This window comes from Vulpes lagopus, chromosome 9 (genome assembly GCF_018345385.1).
Source record: "Vulpes lagopus strain Blue_001 chromosome 9, ASM1834538v1, whole genome shotgun sequence".
Lineage (NCBI taxonomy): Eukaryota > Metazoa > Chordata > Mammalia > Carnivora > Canidae > Vulpes > Vulpes lagopus.
Window position 1 is genome coordinate 38178780 of NC_054832.1, and position 24556 is coordinate 38203335.

Consider the following 24556-nt stretch of genomic DNA (forward strand, 5'->3'; position numbering starts at 1 on the left):
GAGATGCAGGGAGAGAAAGAGAGGCAGAGACACAGGCAGAGGGAGAAGCAGACTCCATGCAGAGAGCCCGATGTGGGACTCGATCCAGGGTCTCCAGGATCACACCCTGGGCTGCAGACTGCGGCAAACCGCTGCGCCACCGGGGCTGCCCTAATAAGTTCTTTATAGATCTTGGAAACTAGCCCTTTATCTGATAGGTCATTTGCAAATATCTTCTCCCATTCTGTAGGTTGTCTTTTAGTTTTGTTGACTGTATCCTTTGCTGTGCAAAAGCTTCTTATCTTGATGAAGTCCCAATAGTTCATTTTTGCTTTTGTTTCTTTTGCCTTCGTGGATGTATCTTGCAAGAAGTTACTGTGGCCAAGTTCAAAAAGGGTGTTGCCTGTGTTCTCCTCTAGGATTTTGATGGAATCTTGTCTCACATTTAGATCTTTCACCCATTTTGAGTTTATCTTTGTGTATGGTGAAAGGGAGTGGTCTAGTTTCATTCTTCTGCATGTGGATGTCCAATTATCCCAGCACCATTTATTGAAGAGACTGTCTTTCTTCCAGTGGATAGTCTTTCCTCCTTTATCGAATATTAGTTGACCATAAAGTTCAGGGTCCACTTCTGGGTTCTCTATTCTCTGGGTTCCATTGATCTATGTGCCTGTTTTTGTGCCAGTACCACACTGTCTTGATGACCACAGCTTTTTAGTACAACCTCAAATCTGGCATTGTGATGCCCCCAGCTATGGTTTTCTTTTTTAAAATTCCCCTGGGTATTCGGGGTCTTTTCTGATTCCACACAAATCTTAAAATAATTTGTTCCAACTATCTGAAGAAAGTCCATGGTATTTTGATAGGGATTGCATTAAACGTGTAAATTGCCCTGGGTAACATTGACATTTGACAATATTAATTCTGCCAATCCATGAGCATGGAATAATTTTTCCATCTCTTTGTGTCTTCCTCAATTTCTTTTTTTTTTAATAAAGTAATTTTTATTGGTGTTCAATTTACCAAAATACAGAATAACACCCAGTGCTCATCCTGTCAAGTGTCCCCCTCAGTGCCCGTCACCCATTCACCCCCACCCCCCGCCCTCCTCCCCTTCCACCACCCCTAGTTCATTTCCCAGAGTTAGGAGTCTTTATGTTCTGTCTCCCTTCCTGATATTTCCAACACATTTCTTCTCCCTTCCCTTCTATTCCCTTTCACTATTATCTATATTCCCCAAATGAATGAGAACATACACTGTTTGTCCTTCTCTGATTGACTTATTTCACTCAGCATAATACCCTCCAGTTCCATCCACGTTGAAGCAAATGGTGGGTATTTGTCGTTTCTAATGGCTGAGTAACACTCCATTGTATACATAGACCACATCTTCTTTATCCATTCATCTTTCGATGGACACCGAGGCTCCTTCCACAGTTTGGCTATTGTGGACATTGCTGCTAGAAACATCGGGGTGCAGGTGTCCCGGCGTTTCATTGCATCTGAGTCTTTGGGGTAAATCCCCAACAATGCAATTGCTGGGTCGTAGGGCAGGTCTATTTTTAACTCTTTGAGGAACCTCCACACAGTTTTCCAGAGTGGCTGCACCAGTTCACATTCCCACCAACAGTGCAAGAGGGTTCCCTTTTCTCCGCATCCTCTCCAACATTTGTGGTTTCCTGCCTTGTTAATTTTCCCCATTCTCACTGGTGTGAGGTGGTATCTCATTGTGATTTTGATTTGTATTTCCCTGATGGCAAGTGATGCAGAGCATTTTCTCATGTGCGTGTCCGCCATGTCCATGTCTTCCTCTGTGAGATTTCTCTTCATGTCTTTTTCCCATTTCATGATTGGATTGTTTGTTTCTTTGGTGTTGAGTTTAATAAGTTCTTTATAGATTTTGGAAACTAGCCCTTTATCTGATAGGTCATTTGCAAATATCTTCTCCCATTCTGTAGGTTGTCTTTTAGTTTTGTTGACTGTATCCTTTGCTGTGCAAGAGCTTCTTATCTTGATGAAGTCCCAATAGTTCATTTTTGCTTTTGTTTCTTTTGCCTTCGTGGATGTATCTTGCAAGAAGTTACTGTGGCCAAGTTCAAAAAGGGTGTTGCCTGTGTTCTCCTCTAGGATTTTGATGGATCTTGTCTCACATCTAGATCTTTCATCCATTTTGAGTTTATCTTTGTGTATGGTGAAAGGGAGTGGTCTAGTTTCATTCTTCTGCATGTGGATGTCCAATTATCCCAGCACCATTTATTGAAGAGACTGTCTTTCTTCCAATGGATAGTCTTTCCTCCTTTATCGAATATTAGTTGACCATAAAGTTCAGGGTCCACTTCTGGGTTCTCTATTCTCTGGGTTCCATTGATCTATGTGCCTGTTTTTGTGCCAGTACCACACTGTCTTGATGACCACGGCTTTGTAGTACAACCTCAACTCTTGGCATTGTGATGCCCCCAGCTATGGTTTTCTTTTTTAAAATTCCCCTGGGTATTCGGGGTCTTTTCTGATTCCACACAAATCTTAAAATAATTTGTTCCAACTATCTGAAGAAAGTCCATGGTATTTTGATAGGGATTGCATTAAACGTGTAAATTGCCCTGGGTAACATTGACATTTTCACAATATTAATTCTGCCAATCCATGAGCATGGAATATTTTTCCATCTCTTTGTGTCTTCCTCAATTTCTTTCAGAAGCGTTCTATAGTTTTTAGGGTATAGATCCTTTACCTCTTTGGTTAGGTTTATTTCTAGGTATCTTATGCTTTTGGGTGCAATTGTAAATGGGATTGACTCCTTAATTTCTCTTTCTTCAGTCTCATTGTTAGTGTATAGAAATGCCACTGACTTCTGGGCATTGGTTTTGTATCCTGCCACACTGCCTAATTGCTGTATGAGTTCTAGCAGTCTTGGGGTGGAGGCTTTTGGGTTTTCTAGGTAGAGTATCATATCATCGGCGAAAAGGGAGAGTTTGACCACTTCTTTGCCAATTTAAATGCCTTTAATGTCTTTTTGTTGTCTGATTGCGGAGGCTAGGACTTCCAGTACTATGCTGAATAGCAGTGGTGAGAGTGGACATCTCTGTCTTGTTCCTGATCTTAGGGGAAAGGCTCCCAGTGCTTCCCCATTGAGAATGATATTTGCTGAGGGCTTTTCGTAGATGGCTTTTAAGATGCTGAGGAAAGTTCCCTCTATCCCTACACTCTGAAGAGTTTTGATCAGGAATGGATGCTGTATTTTGTCAAATGCTTTCTCTGCATCTATTGAGAGGATCATATGGTTCTTGGTTTTTCTCTTGCTGATATGATGAATCACACTGATTGTTTTACGAGTGTTGAACCAGCCTTGTGTCCCGGGGATAAATCCTACTTGGTCATGGTGAATAATTTTCTTAATGTACTGTTGGATCCTATTGGCTAGTATCTTGTTGAGAATTTTTGCATCCATGTTCATCAGGGATATTGGATAAAGGATATTCTCCTTTTTGGTGGGGTCTTTGTCTGGTTTTGGAATTAAGGTGATGCTGGCCTCATAGAACGAATTTGGAAGTACTCCATCTCTTTCTATCTTTCCAAACAGCTTTAGTAGAATAGGTATGGTTTCTTCTTTAGATGTTTGATAGAATTCCCCAGGGAAGCCATCTGGCCCTGGACTTTTTTGTCTTGGGAGGTTTTTGATGACTGCTTCAATTTCCTCCCTCGTTATTGGCCTGTTCAGGTTTTCTGTTTCTTCCTGTTCCAGTTTTGGTAATTTGTGGCTTTCCAGAATTGAGTCCATTTCTTCTAGATTGCCTAATGTATTGGCATATAGCTGTTCATAATATGTTTTTAAAATCGTTTGTATTCCAAAAGCTTTTCTAAACAACATAAGTCATTAGATCACTTCCTCCCTATATGCCTTGCTTGAAACTAAAACACAGTAAGAACTTAAATTCACTCCCATTTTCAACATTTCGTAGGACTGATGTCTTGTTCTGGCTAATTCATTAGGCTGAATTAAAACACACATACACACACACACACACACACACACACACACACACACACACACAAATGGCTCCTTAAGCCAAGGGGCAAGAGTTATGCCTTGCTGTAAGTCTGTGTTGGATCAATAGGCAAGTTCAACATATTTGGGAGCCCAGTGACTTCATACAAACTTCCTAAAAAGGATAACTACTATTTTATCTTTTGAAAAAAATATTAGCTAGGCATAGGAGTAATTAAATTCATCCAGAGGATGTCACTTTAGTAAATTTTGTTGATTTTAGAACCAAATAAATAACAGTTTCTCGTACGATCTGCCCTTGGGTGATTGGTGGGGATCTGAGTAGGCAAAAGAGTAAGGTAGGCTGATCTCAATGAGACACACAAAAGGGATAACCATGGTCTTTGGAGACAAGATATTTCCCTCAGTACACTTTAAAAATGCAGGCTGGAGGCGTTCATGGGTTTGACCTGAGTTCTCAAGTTAGGAAAGCAGAGGAACAGGGTCTGAGCAGCCAGCTTTACAGTCCATTCAGAGGGTTCACAAGAGGACACTTTTCATGGCTACTATTGTATTGGGCTAGAGAAAAAGAAGTCGGTGTGAGGTACACAATACCAATAAAATAGCTGCCTTCACAAAGAGTCTCAGTGTGTGCCAGCCTTCCTGTGAGGAGGAATGGACTTCAGTGTCCTTGTTCATCTACTCAGCAAGTATTAGTCACAGTTACTATGTGCCAGGCCTGGCTATCTAGGTACTGGGTGCATCACTCCTGAGAGGAAGCCCTGTCAGTACACCGTTCCCCTCCTTATAGGACTCGCTAGAGCAATGTGCCCTCCACAATTCTTGAAAAGCAGCTTTCAAGCAAACTGCTTTAAAACCTCAAATTTTCTCATTTCCCCAAGAAAGCCAGTCACTTTGCCTTACTCTAGGTCTACCAGCTATCCTAACTTTTGGGTTTCTTCCCCCCTCCCCCTTTTTAAAGATTTTATTTATTTATTCATGAGACACACACAGAGAGAGGCAGAGACAGAGGCAGAGGGAGAAGCAGGCTCCCTGCGGGGAGCCGGATGCGGGACTCGATCCCGGGTCTCCGGGATCAGGCCCTGGGCCGAAGGCGGACGCCCCAGCGCTGAGCCCCCCGGGCGTCCCTGGGTTTCCTTTTCTGAGGTCCACTTTCCTCTGTCACACTTTACATCTACGCACAACTAAAGTAACTCCCAGGTCCCCCCTCCAGCACGACACAGTCAGGAAAACTCGAAGAGGCTTTGCTTTCTGGAGGAAGAACCTAGCCGTAATCTCTTCCAACGTTTTCATTCTCTCAAAAGCTAGGCTTGGCCTTGGCCTCCTACAAGCACCAGGGTATTCGCTATCGTAAGGCTGTTGTGCTCTCCGAGTGTTCACCTGAGGCACTAGTTTAAGAAAGAAAAAGCTATCGGTAAAGGCCCCTCCGAGCAGGAACCTCCTGTACCGACCTCTTCGGGGCATCGGAAAGCGAGCAGCCGCGCTTGGGCCCTGCGGCCGGGGGCGGGGCGGGGGCGGAGCCGGGGCCGGGGCCGGGGCCGGGGCCGGGGCCGGGGCCGGGGCGGGGGCGGGGCCAGCAGCGCGGCGGGACGACTCGGGGTCGGGTGGGGGTGCTCCGCAGGCAGCCGCTCCCCAGCTCAGACCCGCGCGGCGCCCGCCGCCTGGGCCCGTCGGAGCATCCCGGGAACCGGGCCGCCCGCCCGCCCCTCTTACCGCCGGCCCGGGCTCTGCGGGCCCACGCCGAGACGTCGTCCTGAGCCCGGCCGTCCGTGAACACGATGGCCACTCTGGACACCGCGGGGGACACAGGTCTGGCCCCTTCCACTGGGCTAAAACTTCTCTCGAACATGTGTTTCAGGGCCAGCCCCGTCATAGAGCCCTTGCCCATGTATTTCATGTGGGCCACGGCTTTTTTCATGTCTCTGGCCGAGCTGAAGTCTCCCAGGGCGAACTCCGTGCGGACCTGCGTAGAATACTGCAGCAGCCCCACGCGGGCGGCCTTGGGGGAGACCGCCAAGGAGTCTATAATGCCCGCGACGAACTGCTTCACAATCTCGAAATTCTCTTCCCCGAGGCTCTTGGACCCATCGATCACAAAGACCAGGTCAAGCGGGCCTTCAGTGCATCCTCAGGAAGGAAAAGAAAGTTGAGATGGTTACAAGATCAAGAGGCAGGCAGGGTACAAGAGGAGCAGGCTCCAGCTGCAGGCAGAGCCACTCCGGAGAAGCATCTTTCTTTAGGTGATACACAGGACTCCGTAAGGGGTGGGGAGAGTCACAAGCCACAGTAATTTTCACATTTGCCTTTCTCAGTGGCTTGTTCAATTGACAAAAATAGCATTTTTCACAAACAAAATCACCCACCAGAGGTACAAACTGTCAGGGAAACTAGGTCCATACTGTACTCTGTGTCACTGATAGCCACGTCTGGGAGGGACTGTGTGTAGAGTACACTGTAGGGTCTGACAGCACCCACAAGATTCCTGCAGCTCTACTCCAGGAGGGTGACATTACCCCAATGCTGGCATTCTGACACAGAGCAGAGATGGAAATTCTTTTTTTTTTTTTAATAAATTAATTTTTATTGGTGTTCAATTTACCAACATACAGAAAAACACCCAGTGCTCATCCCGTCAAGTGTCCGCCTCAGTGCCCGTCACCCATTCCCCCCCACCCCCCCGCCCTCCTCCCCTTCCACCACCCCTAGTTCGTTTCCCAGAGTTAGGAGTCTTTACGTTCTATCTCCCAGAGAAGGAAATTCTTAAATCAGCTCAGCTGTCATCTCTCCCAGAGAGCCTTCCTAGTAACGCCGCTTGGATTAGTTATGCTCTGTACTCCTAGCAACTACTGATTTATTCAACAAAAATTTGCTTCTTGAGTACCTACTTCACACAAGGCAGCAGGCACAGTGGGATTGCAATAGTGACCAAGGCAAAATCCCTGACATGAAGTTGCTTCCAGTCCAGTGTAGTCAGTACGGTACTCCACATGGCACACTGGCTACCTGATTACGTGTCAGCCTCTCTGGTCTGCCAGTTCCTCCTCAGCAAGTTCCATGTCTTATTCACTTCTGTACCCCCATTCCTGACACACAAGAGTTGTTCAATAAATGCTTGTTGACGGAATAAATGAAGGAGGTGGTGGTGTTTGGGTAGCATACCTGTAACTACCCTATCAACTCATTGAAGCTTAGAAATGAATCATCACTGTGAATTCTTTATCTGTATGGAAGCTCTTCAGGCAACTCAAATGGTCGAAAGGAAAGCTCTATGCGAATATTTAAGCAATCTGGGAATCTGGGTATGGACAGACTTTTTGTTATTTAGAGCTGCATAAAAAAAATGTACAGATCCCAAATGAATGATCTCACTTCAAACGATCTACAGTATGTACTATATATAACATTGTCTTTCACATATCAAGCAGTTGTCTAATATTTGGAAGTCGAGCACAACAATATAAGCAAGTAAGGACACACAAAAGCAAAATTATTTCTGTGTGTGGCCTCCAAATAATATGCTAGTGTGTGTGTGTGTGTGTGTGTGTGTGTGGTAAGGGGGCTGAATTCTTCTCTTTTCCCGTTAAGTGCTTATCCCTATTATTCAACTTATTGACCATTTATTAGTGAAAGAAGAAAAGGTCAGTTCAGGGCTTCATTTACATTCACAGCCTATTCTTGAATCAGCAACAACAACAAAAAACTCTCAGGCGGCCTGCACATGGCTCTCCAGCAGATTGTAGAAACACTAGAATAATTTTCCAGCAGCAGGTCTCTTTTGTCGTCTTCCCCACACACTCTTTTCTTACAGAACAAAATCAGTACTTGCAGCCTGTATGCATCAAAAGGCACAAAAGGCTTTTCCAGGAAGTAAGAATGCTGGATAAAGGGGAAGAACATAAGGGCAAGAAGTCCCAGATTTGTGCTCTCTGATCCAGGAAGAATGATGGCTCCTTGGTTGGCTACTTGTTTGCAGGAGGGTCGCTACAACCATATCTGAGCATTTTCCTTTCATAGTTAAGGAGATTGCAATGGAGCAGTGTTTTGCCTTCAGAATTTAATTTTCACAGAGTTTCAGAATTCCAGGGTTGGACAAGACCTTAAAGATGTTTAAAGACAAGACCAGTACAGCCCTCTTGTTGCTTACATCTTTATGATAGCCCTACCCAGTAACCATTCAGCCTGGATCTGAACACCTCTCATGATGGAGAGATCACCTCGCCATTAACGCCCCACCTCTGGACATCTCTGCTGTGGATGATTACAATAGCTAATATTTTTCGGGCAGTTAGTATGTGCCAGCATTGGGCTAAGCACCTTTAAATACATGATCTTTATTACTCATGCCGATTCTGTGAAGCATTATTCTTCATATTATATATATTTTTTATTGGAGTTTATTCCTCATATTATAGATGAAGAAACTGAGACTCAGAAAAGTTAAATAATTTGTCTAAGGTCACACAGGTAGTAGGAATAGGGGTTGAAGTCCAGGTCTGTCTGACCCAAAGTTCATGATCTTAACTAACTAATCACGCAGCTTCCCTGACAGTGTCTTTGTCCTCATGCTGAGCTATAGCTTCTGACCACTGTTCTTTCTTTCCCTGTGGGTGTCATATAAATCACAAAAGAAGTAACTGTCACTTTGGTATTGGAATGGTTCCTCAAGTCTTTTTTCTACAAAGATCCCCAGTTTCTTCCTTTATTTTTCACTTGACATAGTACTGAGCTTCCTAAGTACAAGTACTAAGTATAAGCTGCTTCCTAACTCTTGCTTGTCCTTACCTTTTTTTAAAAATATTTTTTCTAAAAAATAATGCATTCACATGGAACAGAATTTAAACATTACAAAAGGACATATGTATATGTATGTATGTGTGTGCATGTCTATTTATCTAATACAAATAGAAGTGGAACTGCCTTTAAAATATTACCAAACTGCTCTCTAATGGTTGTACTGATTCAGACACACAGTGATAAGTTTATAACTGCCATTACGATATACCTTTGTCAACATGAGGAGTCATCAACCTTTTTGATCGGATAATAGGTTTTAAAAAAAGATATCAGTTTTAATCTCTCACTATGCATTTTCTTTAAAAAAATGGTTTGTATGTTTCATGTCATGTTTAGAAAGGTCTTCTCTACTCTGAGCTCACAAAATAATTTTCCTTTTTTTTTTCCTGCTACTTTAGAGGGCTTTTTTTTTTTTAATGTTTAAACTTAGATCTATCTTTCTCTTTCTTTTTATCTTCCTCTTCATTTTAGCCCAGAATGTAATTCCCCAGCACAGGGCAGAGGAAAAATCTTACATCTCTCATCTAGATATGCTCATTCAGCCTCAGATCACTCCAGCCTTTTGGCTGATAGCAAATTTACTGTCAGTTAAAACCAAAAGTTTTTCCATAGGTGCCTCAGTTAAGCTCCATTATGGGAGAAGCAGAGGTGAAGGATTTGTTTCCTGAAAATATTCCAAAGAGCAATTGCTCCCAAACCAAATTAAAGCAGAAAGTCAAGTTCAGATCACTTACTCTTGCACCGTCTTCCATCCTCAGCTAGAACAAATCCCTCTGAGCATTTGCAGATGTAGGAGTTGCCATGATTAACACAAATGTGTTCACAGCCGTGGTAGGTCGATTTGCAGACATCCTTCCCTGAGGGAAATGTAGGGAGTTGAGCAACCTCATCCATGCAGGAATGAGCTAGACTGAATGGTCATATCAGGTCACGATCACAGAAGTAATCCATTTTTATAAAAACCATTTCCGTTTAAACTTCCTCCATAATATGTCCTTTTTTCATTCTAATACTCAGGATAGGGCATGGGAAGGGAGAAGCTCTTCTCAGAAAGCCCCAGCCCCCACAGGTCTGAATGGTTAGATGGGTGATTGGGTATCCTGTATTTCTTATTAATTTTTAGAATTATTTAATGTTGCTTTGGGTTTTGACTTTCCCAAACTACTGATTTTTTTCCCGTAGACATCCCAAACACTATAGTTTTAATTAATGAACGTTTCTCATGTGTGAGGTACTTTAAATGCTTCAGAGTAGTTACAGCCCTCTAATCTTTACAACATTCTGTAAGAAGACAAAAGCAGGAATAATTATACCCAGTGTATACATGAAGAAACTCAAAACATGTCACAGAGTCACCTGAGGTCTTGCAGCAAGTTGATGGCACAGCTGAGACATGTGTTTCCCATGTGCTCCTCCTCCATCACATGAAAGCCTATAGCTCTTCTCTGTCATTAGCCCCCAAGAAGGAGGAGTTTCCTATAAAGTTGGCATTGGTAACTACAGATCACCCTAGAAGTGGGAATGGTGATATTTGATATAGTGATCAAATTCCAGAAGTGGACGTTGGGCGTGGTATACAACAGCCCAATTTATTAAGCAAAGAATATGTTGCATGAATAAATGGTGCACGTGTGTACACTTGCATTCATAGAAATAAAATCATCAACAGCTTGGGCAGAGACAATGGGCAGAACTGCAGACATGGTCTCCACAGAGAGAACACTGCAGTGTGAAGGCAAAACAGGATGGTGTGGGGAGATCTGCAAAGTCAGGCCAGGGTCCTGTTGGCATCCCAGGAGTCCACTGTTCAAAAAGAAAATCTCGTTCAAGGTAGGAGCCCCTCTTCCCAGTGGAGGAATGAGGACAGTGAGCTCCTCTTAACCTGGCTTTGTTGACATGCAGGAGGTCCCAAGTTACCTCAAAGGAGTCTGCAAGGAAATTCCCCCAAATCAACTTCAGAAGCTAGTGAATTGATTTTGCCTAAACTAAAAAAGACCCGTCCTGCCCACTGGAGCAGAGTGCCACTAAAGCAAGGAGACAGTTTCAAACCCCCACCTCATAGGGACTTAGCAGCTCCGAATCTCACAGTGGAGAAAAATCCTTGCCCTGTGCTCTTCTAGTGACTACTTCACCAAGCTCATGTGCGCTCTCTCTCTCTCTCTCTCTCTCTCTGTCTCGCTCTCTTTTTCTGTCCTGTGATAGTTCATTTTATATGTCACCTTGCCCAGGCTATTGTGCCCATCAAACACCAGTCTAGATACTGCTGTGAAAGTATTTTTTTAGATGAGATTAACATTTCAATCATTAGACTTTGAGCAGAGTACACTCCATAGAATCGGCTTCCTCCAATCAGTTGAAGACCTTCTGAGAAAGAAGACTGAAGCCCCCACCACCACCTGAGGAAGAAGGAATTCTGCTTACAGACTACTTTTGGAAAGGAGCTGCACCAGCTTTTCCTGGGTCTCCAGCCTGCCGGCCTGCCCTGCAGATAGTGGATTTTCTCTCTCTCTCTCTCTCTCTCTCTCTCTCTCTCTCTCTCTCTCTCTCCATCCCTGTCTATAGGCACACACACCTACATCCTCTCGGTTCTATTTCTCTAGGTAAACTGATTAATATACCTTCTAAGTACTCTCAGAATCTGTTCTGAGTGACCTATAGAAGCAAATGATAGAGAAAATGGATAAATAAAACCCACAGAAAAAGCCCTTAGTCCCCTTCCCTTATTTCTAAGGTCTTGTGAGAAGCAAAAGTGCTGTAATTATCCTGTGATCCTCATGATAATTGCTGGCAGAGATTCTGAGTCTGTCCAATGATTAGCCAGGCTCTGTGGGAGGCTGTGGGCATCCACACAGTAGTCATGGAAGGGCCAGCAACTGGAAGAAATGGAGACACAAAGAGCCTGACAACTCAGGACCCTGACTGAGAAAGTCCTGAAAAACTAAAGGTCTCCTATAAGGATCGATAGCAAACACTCTCAGAGCACCTATGGCAGGAACTTGTAACTGTAACATTGCTCATAAGGGAAGATTTTAAATATTAAATGAAGTTATATAACTTTCCAGTCCAGCAGACAGAAGAGTTCATCTCTACCTGGAGACCACTTACTTCTGCAGCGCTTCCCATCTTCAGCAAGCCGGAATCCTTCCCGGCACTTGCAGATGTACGACTCATCACTGTTCACACAAATATGCTCACAGCCATGGTTTACTGATTGGCAGACACCTTTCCCTGAGGGCAGGGGAGCAAGTTAACACAATTTTACCAACATAAAATTTCCCCGGGCTTCACCTTGGAAGATCCATCCATCTCAGCCACCAGGTGCTCCAGGCCCCCTTTTGCTCAGTGATCCATGGGAGCAAAGTAAAAATTGAGGATGAAGTTCAACGGCTCTAATTTAGGTTAACTCTTCAAACTTCCTCATTATCATCTGCAGCACCACTAACCAGCACCTACTTCAATATCTCATTAAATGCAATCAGTCATTGGCTTTCTGTAGATTCAGTTTCTAAGAGCAAAAGGAACATTACTGGTATGATATGGTTACTTAGAAGATTAAAACTCAGTTTAGATTAGTGGTACTGAAATTTAATTTTGGCTTTGTCCCTGACACATGGCTTTGGAGAATCACTTAACCTCTTGGAACCTTACCTTTCCTATCTGTCTGGAAAATGAGAGCAATAATTCCAATTACCTATCTCTTCTTCAAACATGTCAAATATGAGTTGTTCTTTGCAAAGTGCTTTGAGAAACTTGAGGGAAAGATGACCGATAGGGATGAAAACCATTTGCTCAGGGTTACATACTTCCCTTTGATTAAACAGATGCATCTTGGCCCTATCTAAGAGGCTTTGCTTTCTGAAACAGAAGAATGGACTCATCATGCGGTGGTCTCTTTGAGAGATTTGTGCTACCAGCAACAACAGAGGCTCAGAGAAGTGAAACAACTTGCCCAGCTAATAAATGGCAGGGCTAGAAGCTGCTAGATCTTGTTTCTTGCCACAGGGCATAAAGGAGCAACTTCTCTTGTAGTTCTAAGCACTACGTTTTATTTCATTGTCCATTTCTTTGCTTGTTTGTGTTTTCTTTCAACAGAGTTTATTTTTTAGAACAGTTTTAGATTTACAGAAAGAAGGAGATAGCGCAGAGTTCCTAAAACACCAAACCCAGCTTCCACTAGTATTAGCAACTTATATTAGTGTGATACATTTGTTACAATCAACGGACCAATATTGATACATTAACACCAACTAACATCCAAGGTTTATTTACATTTCCTTAGTTTTTAACCTGATGTCATTTTTCTGATGTCATCCAGGATCCCACATTATACTGAATCATCATGGGGCATTGGCTTTTGAGAGTAGCTGATTTAAACAGAGATCAGGATAGTAGAATTTATGCAAAAATCAGACACAGTAATGTGAGACAACTCCAATAAAAACTTACTTCTGCAGGTTTTCCCATCTTCACGGAGTATATACCCTTCAAAGCACTGGCACACAAAAGAGTCTCCACTGCTTACACATGAATGTTCACAGCCATGGTCCCCCACAGCACAGGAGTCCAATTCTGGGAATCCAATTGGAATTAATAAAACAGAAGGAAATGGTTCATACATCAGTGACTTAATTTGATCTGTTTCTTTTAGTGACTTACTCAATCTTAAAAGACATTTTAGAGGGATCCCTGGGTGGCGCAGCGGTTTGGCGCCTGCCTTTGGCCCAGGGCGCGATCCTGGAGACCCAGGATCGAATCCCACGTCAGGCTCCCGGTGCATGGAGCCTGCTTCTCCCTCTGCCTGTGTCTCTGGCTCTGTCTCTGCCTGTGTCTCTGGCTCTGTCTCTCCTTCTATCTCTCAAGAATAAATAAATAAAATCTTTAAAAAAAAAAAAAAGACATTTTAGATATCTTAAAGCAGTGTCTTATCCCACAATGCACATTTCAAAACAGAAAATATGTCTATGTGCAAAAATTCTTCATAAAGAGTACATAAAATAAAATCATTTCCATAGGGAAAATGAACAAAAGACATTCAAGATAATTTATAAGAGAGACATATGGCCTATAAATATTAAAAAATAAGTTACTCTTTATTGGCTATAATCTAGCTGTAATATCAACTTCTCCACCTATCTACTTATGTATGTATGTATGTATGTATGTATGTATGTGTCACACTTAGATAATCTGTTCTCCATTTATTTATCCAGTCGTCAACTATTTCATGTGTTCCTACTCTGAGTCAGGTACTCTTCTAGGCTCTGGGGATTTAACAATGAGTAAGACAGTTTTGCTTTTGTGAAGCTTACATTGGGCAGCAGGTGAGGGAGAGAGGAAGGGGGAAGACAAACAATGGATATATATATATATATATATATATATATATATATATATATATATATATATATATCTCAGATGCAAAAGGTGCTGTGAAGCAAAGCAGGATAGGGGAGAGATGATGTTCCCTGGGCTGGGGAGGGCATGTTATGTTACATGCTGCAGGAAGTTATGGTGCCACTGAGCAGAGCCCTGAAAAGATGAGTGAACGTGTGGTATTTGGTTAGAACAGCACTCTCAGCAAAGAACAGCATTTGCAAATCACAGAGGTAGGAGTGTGTGTGGCACGTTTCAGGAAAGGCCAAGAGCCAGGCATGACCCAGGTCATCTGAGCCCGACAGGGGATGATGTCAGTGAGGCCCACAGGGGAGACCATCTGGGATTCACAGGCAGCAGTGGAATCTGAATGAGAAAGGGTCACTGGAGGGTCTTGAGAAGTGGGTGGCATGAACCGTCTTTGTTGTAAAAGGCATACACGAAGTGGGTGAGGAGGGAGAATGGAGGCCACCCCGGCCAGCATGGTGACACATGGTCACACTGTTGGCTGTATGCTGAAGGTAGAGCCCACAAGCTTTGCTGATGGCTTGATACGAAGAGGCCATCCTCATATGGATATGAGAGAAGAGTCACGGATGATGGAGGCTGCAGAGTAAAAAGAATGGCTTTGCCATCCACAGGGCCGGGGCAGCTTCTCTTTGTGAATCTGAGGAAACCAAGCTGATATTTTAAAAGCCTGATACTGAGCACAATGTGGGAAATGACTTCCTATAAGAATGATACTCAATTCTGGGAGTCAACTCAATCATTTCAGATCGAGAAGAATCTTACAATGGATAGTCATTGAAGTCATAAGATAAAGGCTCTCAAGTACATAATCACTGGTATAATCAAGCACGGACCATACACTTATTTTTAAGGCATTTTTGCAGTACTTCTCGTTGGAGGGGAGTCCTGAGAACCACCCTGTGGGGTAGTGGAGGCAGCTGTTCTTAGTCTCACTTACCAACCAGAAGACTAAGGTTTGGGAAGATTAATGGCTCGCCAAGATCAATTACTAATATGTGATAGCACTAGACTCACAATGTAATCTTCTGATAATAAATCCCATGTTTTCCCCAACTACATAGCATTGCTATATCATAAAGTAAGCTTTCAAACATGAAGGGAATTTTGCCTGTCTTCTTTTGGGCAGAAGTGCTGCCAAAATCTTTGAACAATGGGAAAATATTATGTTAACCAAAATTATAACTGCAGAAGAGAGTCAAAGTAGAGTTGGACCGTGTTATTTGAACATGACTTACTTCTCTGGGCACAAACTAGACTCATTATTAATGCACAACATTCCCCAGTGGCTTGGGGGTAGTTCTTCACGTAGTGTTGAGTGGAAATACAATTGAGTGATCCACAATACACACAGCTGGCTGGCTGTGGAGGTGAGCATTTTTTTCCTGTAAATTTATAATAAGAATACTCCATTTTCCAACATAATAAAACAGCAATAACTCTTTCAGGCCAGCCTTGTGAAGCCATAATCCAGACAGATACCTGTCCCCGCTAACACCCCAGCACACCCCTTCTTTCTGGAGTTTCTCCCCATGCCCTGTCCTGTCTTCTTGGCTCCATGTCAGGCTTTCATCATGAAGAGTAGCTGAGTCTTTCCATACGGCCCCTGAGCCATGGTGGTCTGCATCTGCACGGAGCAGATGGGGGCGGCCTTCCTTTATCTGAGCCCAAAGCCACTATCCACGTCACCCTTGGCCACAGACCATCACAGGAGCTCCCAGCTCAGTTTCTGAGCTCTCCTCAGTGTTCACATTAGCAGCTGTTTGAAATCTTATTGGGTGCATGCTTTTAAAGCACATGGCAAGTTTGGATTTTTAACCTTTTTCCTCCCTGTCTCCTCAGAGCAGCTAATTGGTGGAGACTAGAGCAGTGGGAATTCTCCACCTCACATGAGCATTAGACTTTTTTAAAAGGCAGAACAGGCACATGATTCAAAAATATTAAAGGGCATACTCCCCCTAAGGCGGGGTATCTGCCAAAGTTAGAAAATATACCTTTGACCTAGAAACTTCACTTCTGGAATTCTATTCTACAGATACCCTGGTACCATATGAGGGGATGTACTTTCAAGCTATTTATGGCAGCATTGTTTGTAATAATGAAAAGTGGGAAACAATCCAAATGTCCAGCAATAAGGGAGTTAAGCAGCTGTAAAAAGAATGAGAATGTGTTCTATGTAATGATATAAAATCTCCAAAAATATCATTGAGTGAAGGGGAAAAAGTGGCACAGAAGGGGGTATATATAGTACACCATTTTTCTGTGTGTGGGTAAGAAAATGGAGGAAATAAACATGTATATTTATATTTGCTTTTCTTCACATAAAGAAACATGAAGGATAAAGAATAAACTAGTGAATATAGTGTATTATTTGTCTGTTGCTGTGTAACAAGTTACCCCCAAACCTAGCCACTTAAAACAACATTCACTGTCTCACGTAGTTTCTGGGGGTCTGGAATCCAGAAGTGGCTTAGCTGGGTAGTTCTAACTCAGGAACTCTCAAGACCTGCACTGAAGATGTGGGCTGGAGCGACAGGAGGGGCTTCCGAGCTCACTCACATCTTTATTGGCAAGCCTCACTCTGTTCCTCACTGGCGATTAGTGGGAGGAGGCTTAGGTTCCTCAGCATGTGGGTATCTCCACAGGGCAGTTTATAACATGGCTTCTCTGAGAGCAAATGATCCAAGAAATGAGAAAGAGCACTCGAGATGGCAGCCACAATCTCCTTTGTAATTTAATTTGAAAAGTGACAGACCATGGTTCACACAGACCAACAGCGAAGGAGAGGACCACACAAGGGTTTGAATACCAGCAGATGGGATCACTCGTGGCCACCTTGGAGGCTAGCTCCACGCCCTGCTGATAGGAAGGGAGGTGGGGAATGGGACGGGAGGGCAAAAGGGGGAGTAAAGCTTCTCAATGTGTCTTTTCAAACTGCTTTGATTCTTAGACCATTTAACCCTTTAATTATTCTTTTTTCTTTTCTTTTTTTTTTTTTGAGAGAGAGAGAGAGATTGAGGGAGAGCATGTGCACACAGTATGAGGAGGGGCAGAGGGAGGGGGAAAGAGAGAATCTGAAGCAGGCTCCACACCCAGTGCAGGGCCCAACTAGGCTCAGTTTCACGATGCTGAGATCATGACCTGAGCTGAAATTAAGAGTCAGACAATTAACTGACAGAGCCATCTTGGTGCCCCAGCCCACTACCTATTCTAAAAATACGTTAAAATTTAAATAAAAATTCTTATGGAGAACAAAAGATTTAGAATGAAACATTTATTTGCCTCTCTCTCACCTTTGACTCTCTACATCCTTACTTTTAAACCTGCACCATCATTTTAGTCAGTGTTTTACTGGATGGGCATTTAGGTGGTGCCTAGTGTTCTAATATTATAAATGTTATTGTAATGGACACAATATAAAGGCATATCTGAAGATAAATATCCAGGAGCAGAAATGCCTAGTTAAAAGGTATGAACATTTAACAGCTGATAAATATTTCCAAGTTGTCCTCTAATGAAGTCATATCAGTGTAAGACAGTCTCGGCTTCAGGGGGTATAGAATGCTGCCTGGGTGTCTGGATGTTTTAAAAGCCCCACAGGTGGGGCACCTGGGTGGCTCTGTCAGTTAAGCATCAGTCTTCCACTCAGGTCATGATCCTGGAGTCCTGGGATCAAGCCTATAGTTGGGCTACCTGCTCAGAGGAAAGTCTGCTTCTCCCTGTCCCTCTGCCGCTGCTCTTTCTCTCTCTAATGAATAAATAAAATCTTTTTTTTTTTTTTTTAAAAGCCCACAGTTGATTCCAATATAAACTACCAGGGGTGAGACGCTGGTGGTGGACACAGACCTTACGTTCAGAGACCTTCTCATGTGTCTAGATTACTCTGCACCTTTACCATCAAGAACCAAACACCACTGTCTTTCTTTTGAGCTGTTGCATCATCTACTGATTTCCACACTCTCTTTTACCCCCTCCAGTCCATTCCCTTCCCTCGTCCTAAGTCCTCTTTCCAAAATGCAAGTATTTTCACATCACTCCCTTGCTTTGCTTTAGGTCCTGAAAAGGACCCAGAATCCCCCCAGCCTCTCCTGGCCCACTCTCACATCCTCCCACTGCTAGGTACTGTCTTGCAGTGAGCCCCTCAGCACCAAGCCAGGGGCCCTCCCACCATCATGGTCTGCACAGCCATTCCCCTGCCTCTCCTTCCTCCCTATCCACCTCCCATTTCCTGAGGTCTTCCCAGGCCTCCCCACATGGGGCCTCAAAGCAGTAGGCACCGGCCCCTCTGGTAATAGTACCCTGTCACTGAGCAGGAAGTCACGTGCTAGTCTGGGTCTTCACCTGTGTCCTCCCTGGACTGCGCTCACGTGCGCTCTGATCAGGAGACCACACATTCACTGTGCCTGCCCTTCCCTCCTGCAGCTCCCAGTGCCCCCTGTAATGCCTGGTGAGTAAAAGGAAACATTTCCTCAGTTTCTTACTCTGAAAATTAAGGGTAACCAGACCCTCCTCCCAGGGGTTGTGTGCAGAGGTTTTATTTTTTTATTTTATTAAAGATTTTATTGAGGGAGCACCTGAGTGGCTTGGTCAGTTAAGCATCTGACTCTATCTCACCTCAGGTCTTGATCTCAGGGTCATAAGTTCAAGGCCCTCATTGGGCTCTATACTGGGTATGGAGCCTAATCAAAAAATTTTTTTTTTATTTTTAAGTAATCTCTAATACCCAGTGTGGGACTTCAGCTCATGACCCCAAGATCAAGAGTCATATGCTCTACCAACTGAGCCAGTCTGGTGCCCCTACATATTTTTATTTTATTATTTTATTAAAGATTTTATATTTAAGTTACCTTTATATCTAACATGGGGCTTGAACTCATGACCCCAAGATCAACAGCTGCATGTGATATGCAGGGATACCAGGTGGCTCAGTTGGTTGATCATCTGACCTCAGCTCAGGTCATGATCATGAGGTCCTGGGATTGAGTCCTTCATCAGGCTCCATGCTCAGCAAGGAGTCTGCTTGTCCATCTGCCCCTACTGCAGCTCATGCTCTCTCTCTCAAATAAATAAATAAATAAAATCTTAAAAAAAAAAAGTTGCATGTGCAGATGTGGAGGGTGGATGCTGGGTGGTCCTCACTCTCCCCCACACCAGCCTTGCAGAGTGCACACTTCACATTTGCTCAGCAAAATGTCCAGTTTCTGCATGTCATAGACATTCTGGGTCACTCATAGTTTAAGGAGCCACATGTGGTAAATTAGAAAATGCCTAAAATATATTGTAGTCAACTTCCTGACTACAGGTTCTAGCTGCTTCCCATTCAACCAAGTCAGCTTCTGCTAACTTGGAGTCAGCTTCTGCCCAGAGTCAGATACTCCCCTACAGGACGGTACCTCAGTGTTTTCACTAACAGTTAAAGGGAGCCACCACCCCCGACTCACAGTCATGGGGTGCCTTCAGCCCAGGGAGAATGGTGGGAACCCTAGGAAGGAGTTCATTCATTCAAGTGTTTCTGAAGCACTTGCTCTTTGCTAGGCACTATTCTCGCCTTCAGGCTGGAAGGGACCTGGGAGATTTATTGGTCCAACCCTTTATTTTAGACCTGAGGAAAGGATGGACAGAGAGGGGAAGTGACTTTCCCAATGTCTCTTAATCTGCAGAGGTGAATTGTGTCAGCTCTGCTGGGGGCCAAGTTCTGATTAGACCACAAATCCACCAGGTTTGTGATTCCTGGTCCAGTGGCACATGTGGTGGTCGTCCCAGCTCAGCAGTCTACTCAGGCTGGAAGATTCTCAGAAGACAAAATAAAATAGTTTTCTCAAGGGAGGCCAGGCCTGCAAACAGTTTCATGTAACTCTAACGGCTGGTGGTGATCTGTCCTGCCTGCCCCTCCAGGTCCAGGGCTCACCTGTTGTCCTCTGGCATTCGGTACTCAACACCCAGCACACTTCAGTTCCTTCAGTTCACTCACTGCAACTGGGCTTCCTTCTGCACACTGCTTCCTGTGCTTAGGAAGCTCCTCCTCCTTTGTCTTAGGCTGTTCTGGCTGCTCTAACAAAACACCACAAACTGGGTGGCTTGTCAACAGCAGAGATGCATAGCTCTCAGTTCTGGAGGCTGGAAGTCTGAGATCAGGGTGCCAGCATGGTTGGGTGAGGACCCTCATCAAGGCTGTCGATTTTTCCGTGATTCTTCATGTGGTAGAAGGGACTGGGGCCTCCGTGGGATCTCTTATTAAGGCACTAATCCCATTCATGAGAACCCCATACTCATGACCTAATCACCCCAGAGCCCCACCTTCTAATATCATCTTTGGAAGTCAGGATTTCAACCTATAAATTTGGGAGGAGACAAACATTCAGACCATAATTCCCTCCATCTCTGGCTAGCTCATGCCTTAATCTCCAGATGTCAGATCAACTATCTCGTTCCCCGGAAACTCTCTAGACTGGCTGAGGGTCCCCCTCACGTCTTTATTCACGTCTCCTGTGGCACCTCTTCTCCCCAGATCACATGAAAGGTTTTTTAATAGCTTTCTTCCCTGAGAAACTTTGAAATCTTTCAGGGCAGAAACTGAACTGGCATCAACCTCAGGGAGACCCAGTGCCCAGTGCACTACAGGTGCAGGCTAAATACCTGCGAAGAATAAAAACAAATGGACCAAGAGCTCAAGGTAGTCCCCAGACTCAAATCCAGAGACGAGATTGAGGACAAACTACTGGTAACCACCACTTAAGTGAAATGGATGAGAGGATGTATGAAAATCTCAGGACATGGCAAGAAAATATGTTCCCTCTAAGAGAAGAATCCTCTTCCTTCCATCCTTAGGGAGGCAGGTCCACGCACCTCAGTAAAGCCCCGTCATGAACAGGACCTACAATATGTGATCAGGGTGATTACAGGTTTCAGGACACAGCACAGGTTTTTAGGCCCCTCAGTGGGCAGCCTCACATGCTGGTGGGGACAGTGCCCTCACATCTGGATTCTACATCCAGTGAGTCACATCCACCCGTGGCACAGCTGTTGCAGGATCGTGTGTTCCATGGACTTGCACCTCTGTGGTGATGGCAGATGGCCATCCTGTGTTTGTGGCTCCACATAGGAGGATGTTAAAACCAAATCGACCCCAGAGGGAAAAGCTGCGGTAGCTTGCCAAGAGGGGAATGAGGGCCAATGGAGAGGATTAACCATTTTTGGGTGTTTCTTATAATAAAACTAGGAACAGCCAATCAGTTGCTAACTCTCTAATGGTTTTTGCTCAGACAAACCAAAACCTAGCTAAGCTGAGACATGCTTTTAGAGGGTATCTCACTCTGGGCAAGAGGTCCTGAATCAGGGGACTGGGTTCTGGTCCTGCCTCTGCCCCTGACCATCAGGGCCAGCCTGGAGACACCAGTTTCCTTCTTGTGCTTGTTTTCCACAAAAGAGATGCAAGATCTCGAGGCTTCCTTCTGTTCCTATAATGTGAATATACAGAGGGTGAAGGTGGTCTTCTCCCCTCACTCCCTGCTATGGACTGAATTATGGCCTCCTCCCCCTACAAGATTCATACTTGGGAGCCCTACCCCTCAGTGTGGTGGTATTTGGAGGTGGGGTCCTTGGGAGGTCATTAAGTTTAGATGAGGTAGGGACCCCATGATGGGATTTGTGTCCTTGGAGCTTATTCTTTACCATAGCCTCACCCCCCACTCACCCCCCACCTGCCATGTGAAGGCACAGCAAGAAGGCAGCCATCTGCAAGCCAAGAAGAGGGTTCTCCTCAGGACATGACCATGCTGGCACCTTGATCTTGGACTTCCAGCTTCTCCAACTATAAGAAAATAAACTGCTGTTGTTTAAGCCACCCAACCCATGGTATTTCGTTATGGCAGCCTGAGTAGATTACAATACTCCATTTGCCTTACTCAGGGCTGCTTTCTGCCTTTCAAAGTCAAGCTAGGGGAGAGGGAGTGCCAACAGGCCTCCACAGACTCGCCTGTGGTGGCTGGACTAGGATTTCCAGGGCTCTGTGGCTTGTGGCCCAGATCCCTGTCAGCACCTCCCCCTTGCCAGAGTCTGACAGCAGCCTTTGGGGCTCATGAGTCTGACCTCTCCCAGGGTGGCCCATCTCTAGGGCTCCTCCAACAGAAGCAGGCCCAGCCCTCGGAGGTAGGTCTTCAGGTGGCAAGACAAGCTGCTACCCCAGCCTTCTCCTCATCCAGGGCAGTCTCATGGGGGGAGGTAAGACCCCAGCAAGAGTACCTTTGGGGTCAATGGCAATTTACAAGTTCCAAAAGCACTTCAACTTTTGTCTTTCCCTGTGCCACTTGGCAACCCTGAGAGAGAGGCAGAAATAATCATTCCAAGTTGGCAGTTGAGCAATGAGATCCAGAAAGAGTCAATTCTCTTACCCAAGGTGGAAACAAGATTTAACCCAGTGTTTGGGTTCTTAGTTCAGTGTTATTCCCACTCTGCCACATTATTTCTCAGATATGTGCAAAGAGTACCAACTACAGGGTGAGAGGGCAGGGGAGGGGCTCCCAGTGGGCTGGCAGCAGGAACTTCTCTGTGGGGAATGTTGTCTACAGGCTGGGTTTGCAGGAGCAAGGCTGAGAAGGGAAGGCTGTGCTAAGTGGAGAAAGGACAGGCTGCAGGTACAGTGGCTGCTCAAAGAACCACAGGTCTCACCCTCTTGACGATCTGGAACACGTGGGGTGGGGCTCAAAAGGTGGAGGAAGGGGTTCTCTGACATTGCCAAATTGAGAAATGCAACAGGACATTTATTTTGGGAGACAGGGGAGAGCCACCAAAGAATGATGAGCAGGCAATGCAGCCCGTTCCAGGTGCTGTAGGATAAAAAGACATGTGGTCTCTGACCATTCACTGTCTCACTCAATGAACTTTGGTGAGCATCTCCTATGGGCCAGGCCTGGGGGAACTCAGGCTCCAAACAAGACGCAGGCTCCATAGGAGCTGGCAGACCAGTGGGCGGTGCACTCCATGCACATCTAGCCTGTGGGGTCTTTCCACAATGATGTTGGGACACCATTGCAAAAGGTCTACCTCAGGGAAATCACCAGGAGCTAGAGAGGGGAGGAGGCCTCTCAGCTTCAGCTCATGGAAGAGACTACCCCCTGCCACTCCCTACCTCAGCCCCTAGTCCGTGCATCAACCGCCCAATACATGGAAGGCTTCAAGGAGGAATCTACGATCACAGCTTCCCGGCCAATGACAAGAAGGGAGGATGGGCTTCACCCCAGAGGCTAGAGAGCCCAGGGTGCCTGCAGGTGTGTGGAGGTAACAATGCTCACTTAGTTCCAGGGCACTAGGAACCTGGTCTGCTCTCTATGCTTCAGAGAACCTTCTGGAAAGTGACTCAAGTATTATCCACAGTATCTACTACCAAGGCTCTAAAGGGAGGCTGCCTTTCTGAAGGATGAAAGATACTCTTACAAACTGAGCTGGCTTGGCTGGCCCCTAGCAGGGGCTCTCACCCCACTACTGCCCAGCTGGCTTTTCCAAAAGGTTGGAGTCATGTTTTCCAGCTCTTTGTCATCTGGCATAGAGCTGGGAAACATAGCCCCCAGTTAGCCATGGCCACACAGAAAACAAAGCCCATTATTACTGGACAGAGCAGCCAGACTGAATCACCCCAGGGCAGACAGACAGCCTTTAATTTGGGGAACAATTCAACGCCTATGTATTATTAGCCAGCGGGTAAAATCAGTCTCTTAGGTGATACAATTCCCAGAGGATAGGTTATACTTATCCTATGTGATCATCTCAGAAGTTTTCATCTCAGAAGTTTTCACTATATGAAACACATCAAAATTCACTTCTGATGGCATTGCACTTTAACCGGGGAGATGTGCAACATTAAAAAGCATCAGTGGCATGACCCATATGGACCTGAGGGCCGTGTGATGGTAAGGAAAAGGAAGAGCGTTTGTTGGGAAAGGCTGTGAGAATTTCTTGGAAGTCCCGCAGCCAGCTTATAGTCTGCTCTTGAGGATTGCAGTAAGGGGGGAGGACAAAAGAAGGTCATGAATATCTAAGATGACGGAAAATTAAAGCAAACTAATAAAAAGCTACACGTCTGACTCTGGCATCAGTCACATGTAGATGCAACTCCAGGCACCCGGCCTCATCCTAGACCCAGTGCACTCGTCCTCCCGGGGGTGTGCCCAGCAGAGGCAGGCGCAGGGACAAGGGCAGGAGCAGGGGCAAGGGCAAGGGCAGGGGCAGGGGCGGTGGGTGGCCAGGAGCGGCCAGAGGTGGAGAAGCCGTTTGCCAGGCCTCTGGAATCCATCTGGGACAAGGAAGACATTCTTGTCCATTTGTAGACATTATGGTCTGCAAAGAGGGGCCCACCCAGCTGTGCATCAGCTCACCCCGTGA

General features: G+C 45.0%; 1 protein-coding gene across 4 annotated transcripts in view; it reads right to left on the minus strand.

Annotated features, from left to right (window-relative positions):
- The window catches only part of MATN2 (matrilin 2), a 147782-nt gene that overhangs the window by 6277 nt on the left and 116949 nt on the right, over positions 1–24556 (minus strand). For all 4 annotated transcript variants that reach the window (XM_041769458.1, XM_041769459.1, XM_041769457.1 and 1 more), the window contains 4 exons: positions 13226–13348; positions 11885–12007; positions 9514–9636; positions 5699–6112 (listed from right to left, as the gene is read on the minus strand). In XM_041769458.1, coding sequence (XP_041625392.1) covers positions 5699–6112; positions 9514–9636; positions 11885–12007; positions 13226–13348 — 783 coding nt within the window. The remainder of the gene's footprint in view (positions 1–5698; positions 6113–9513; positions 9637–11884; positions 12008–13225; positions 13349–24556) is intronic.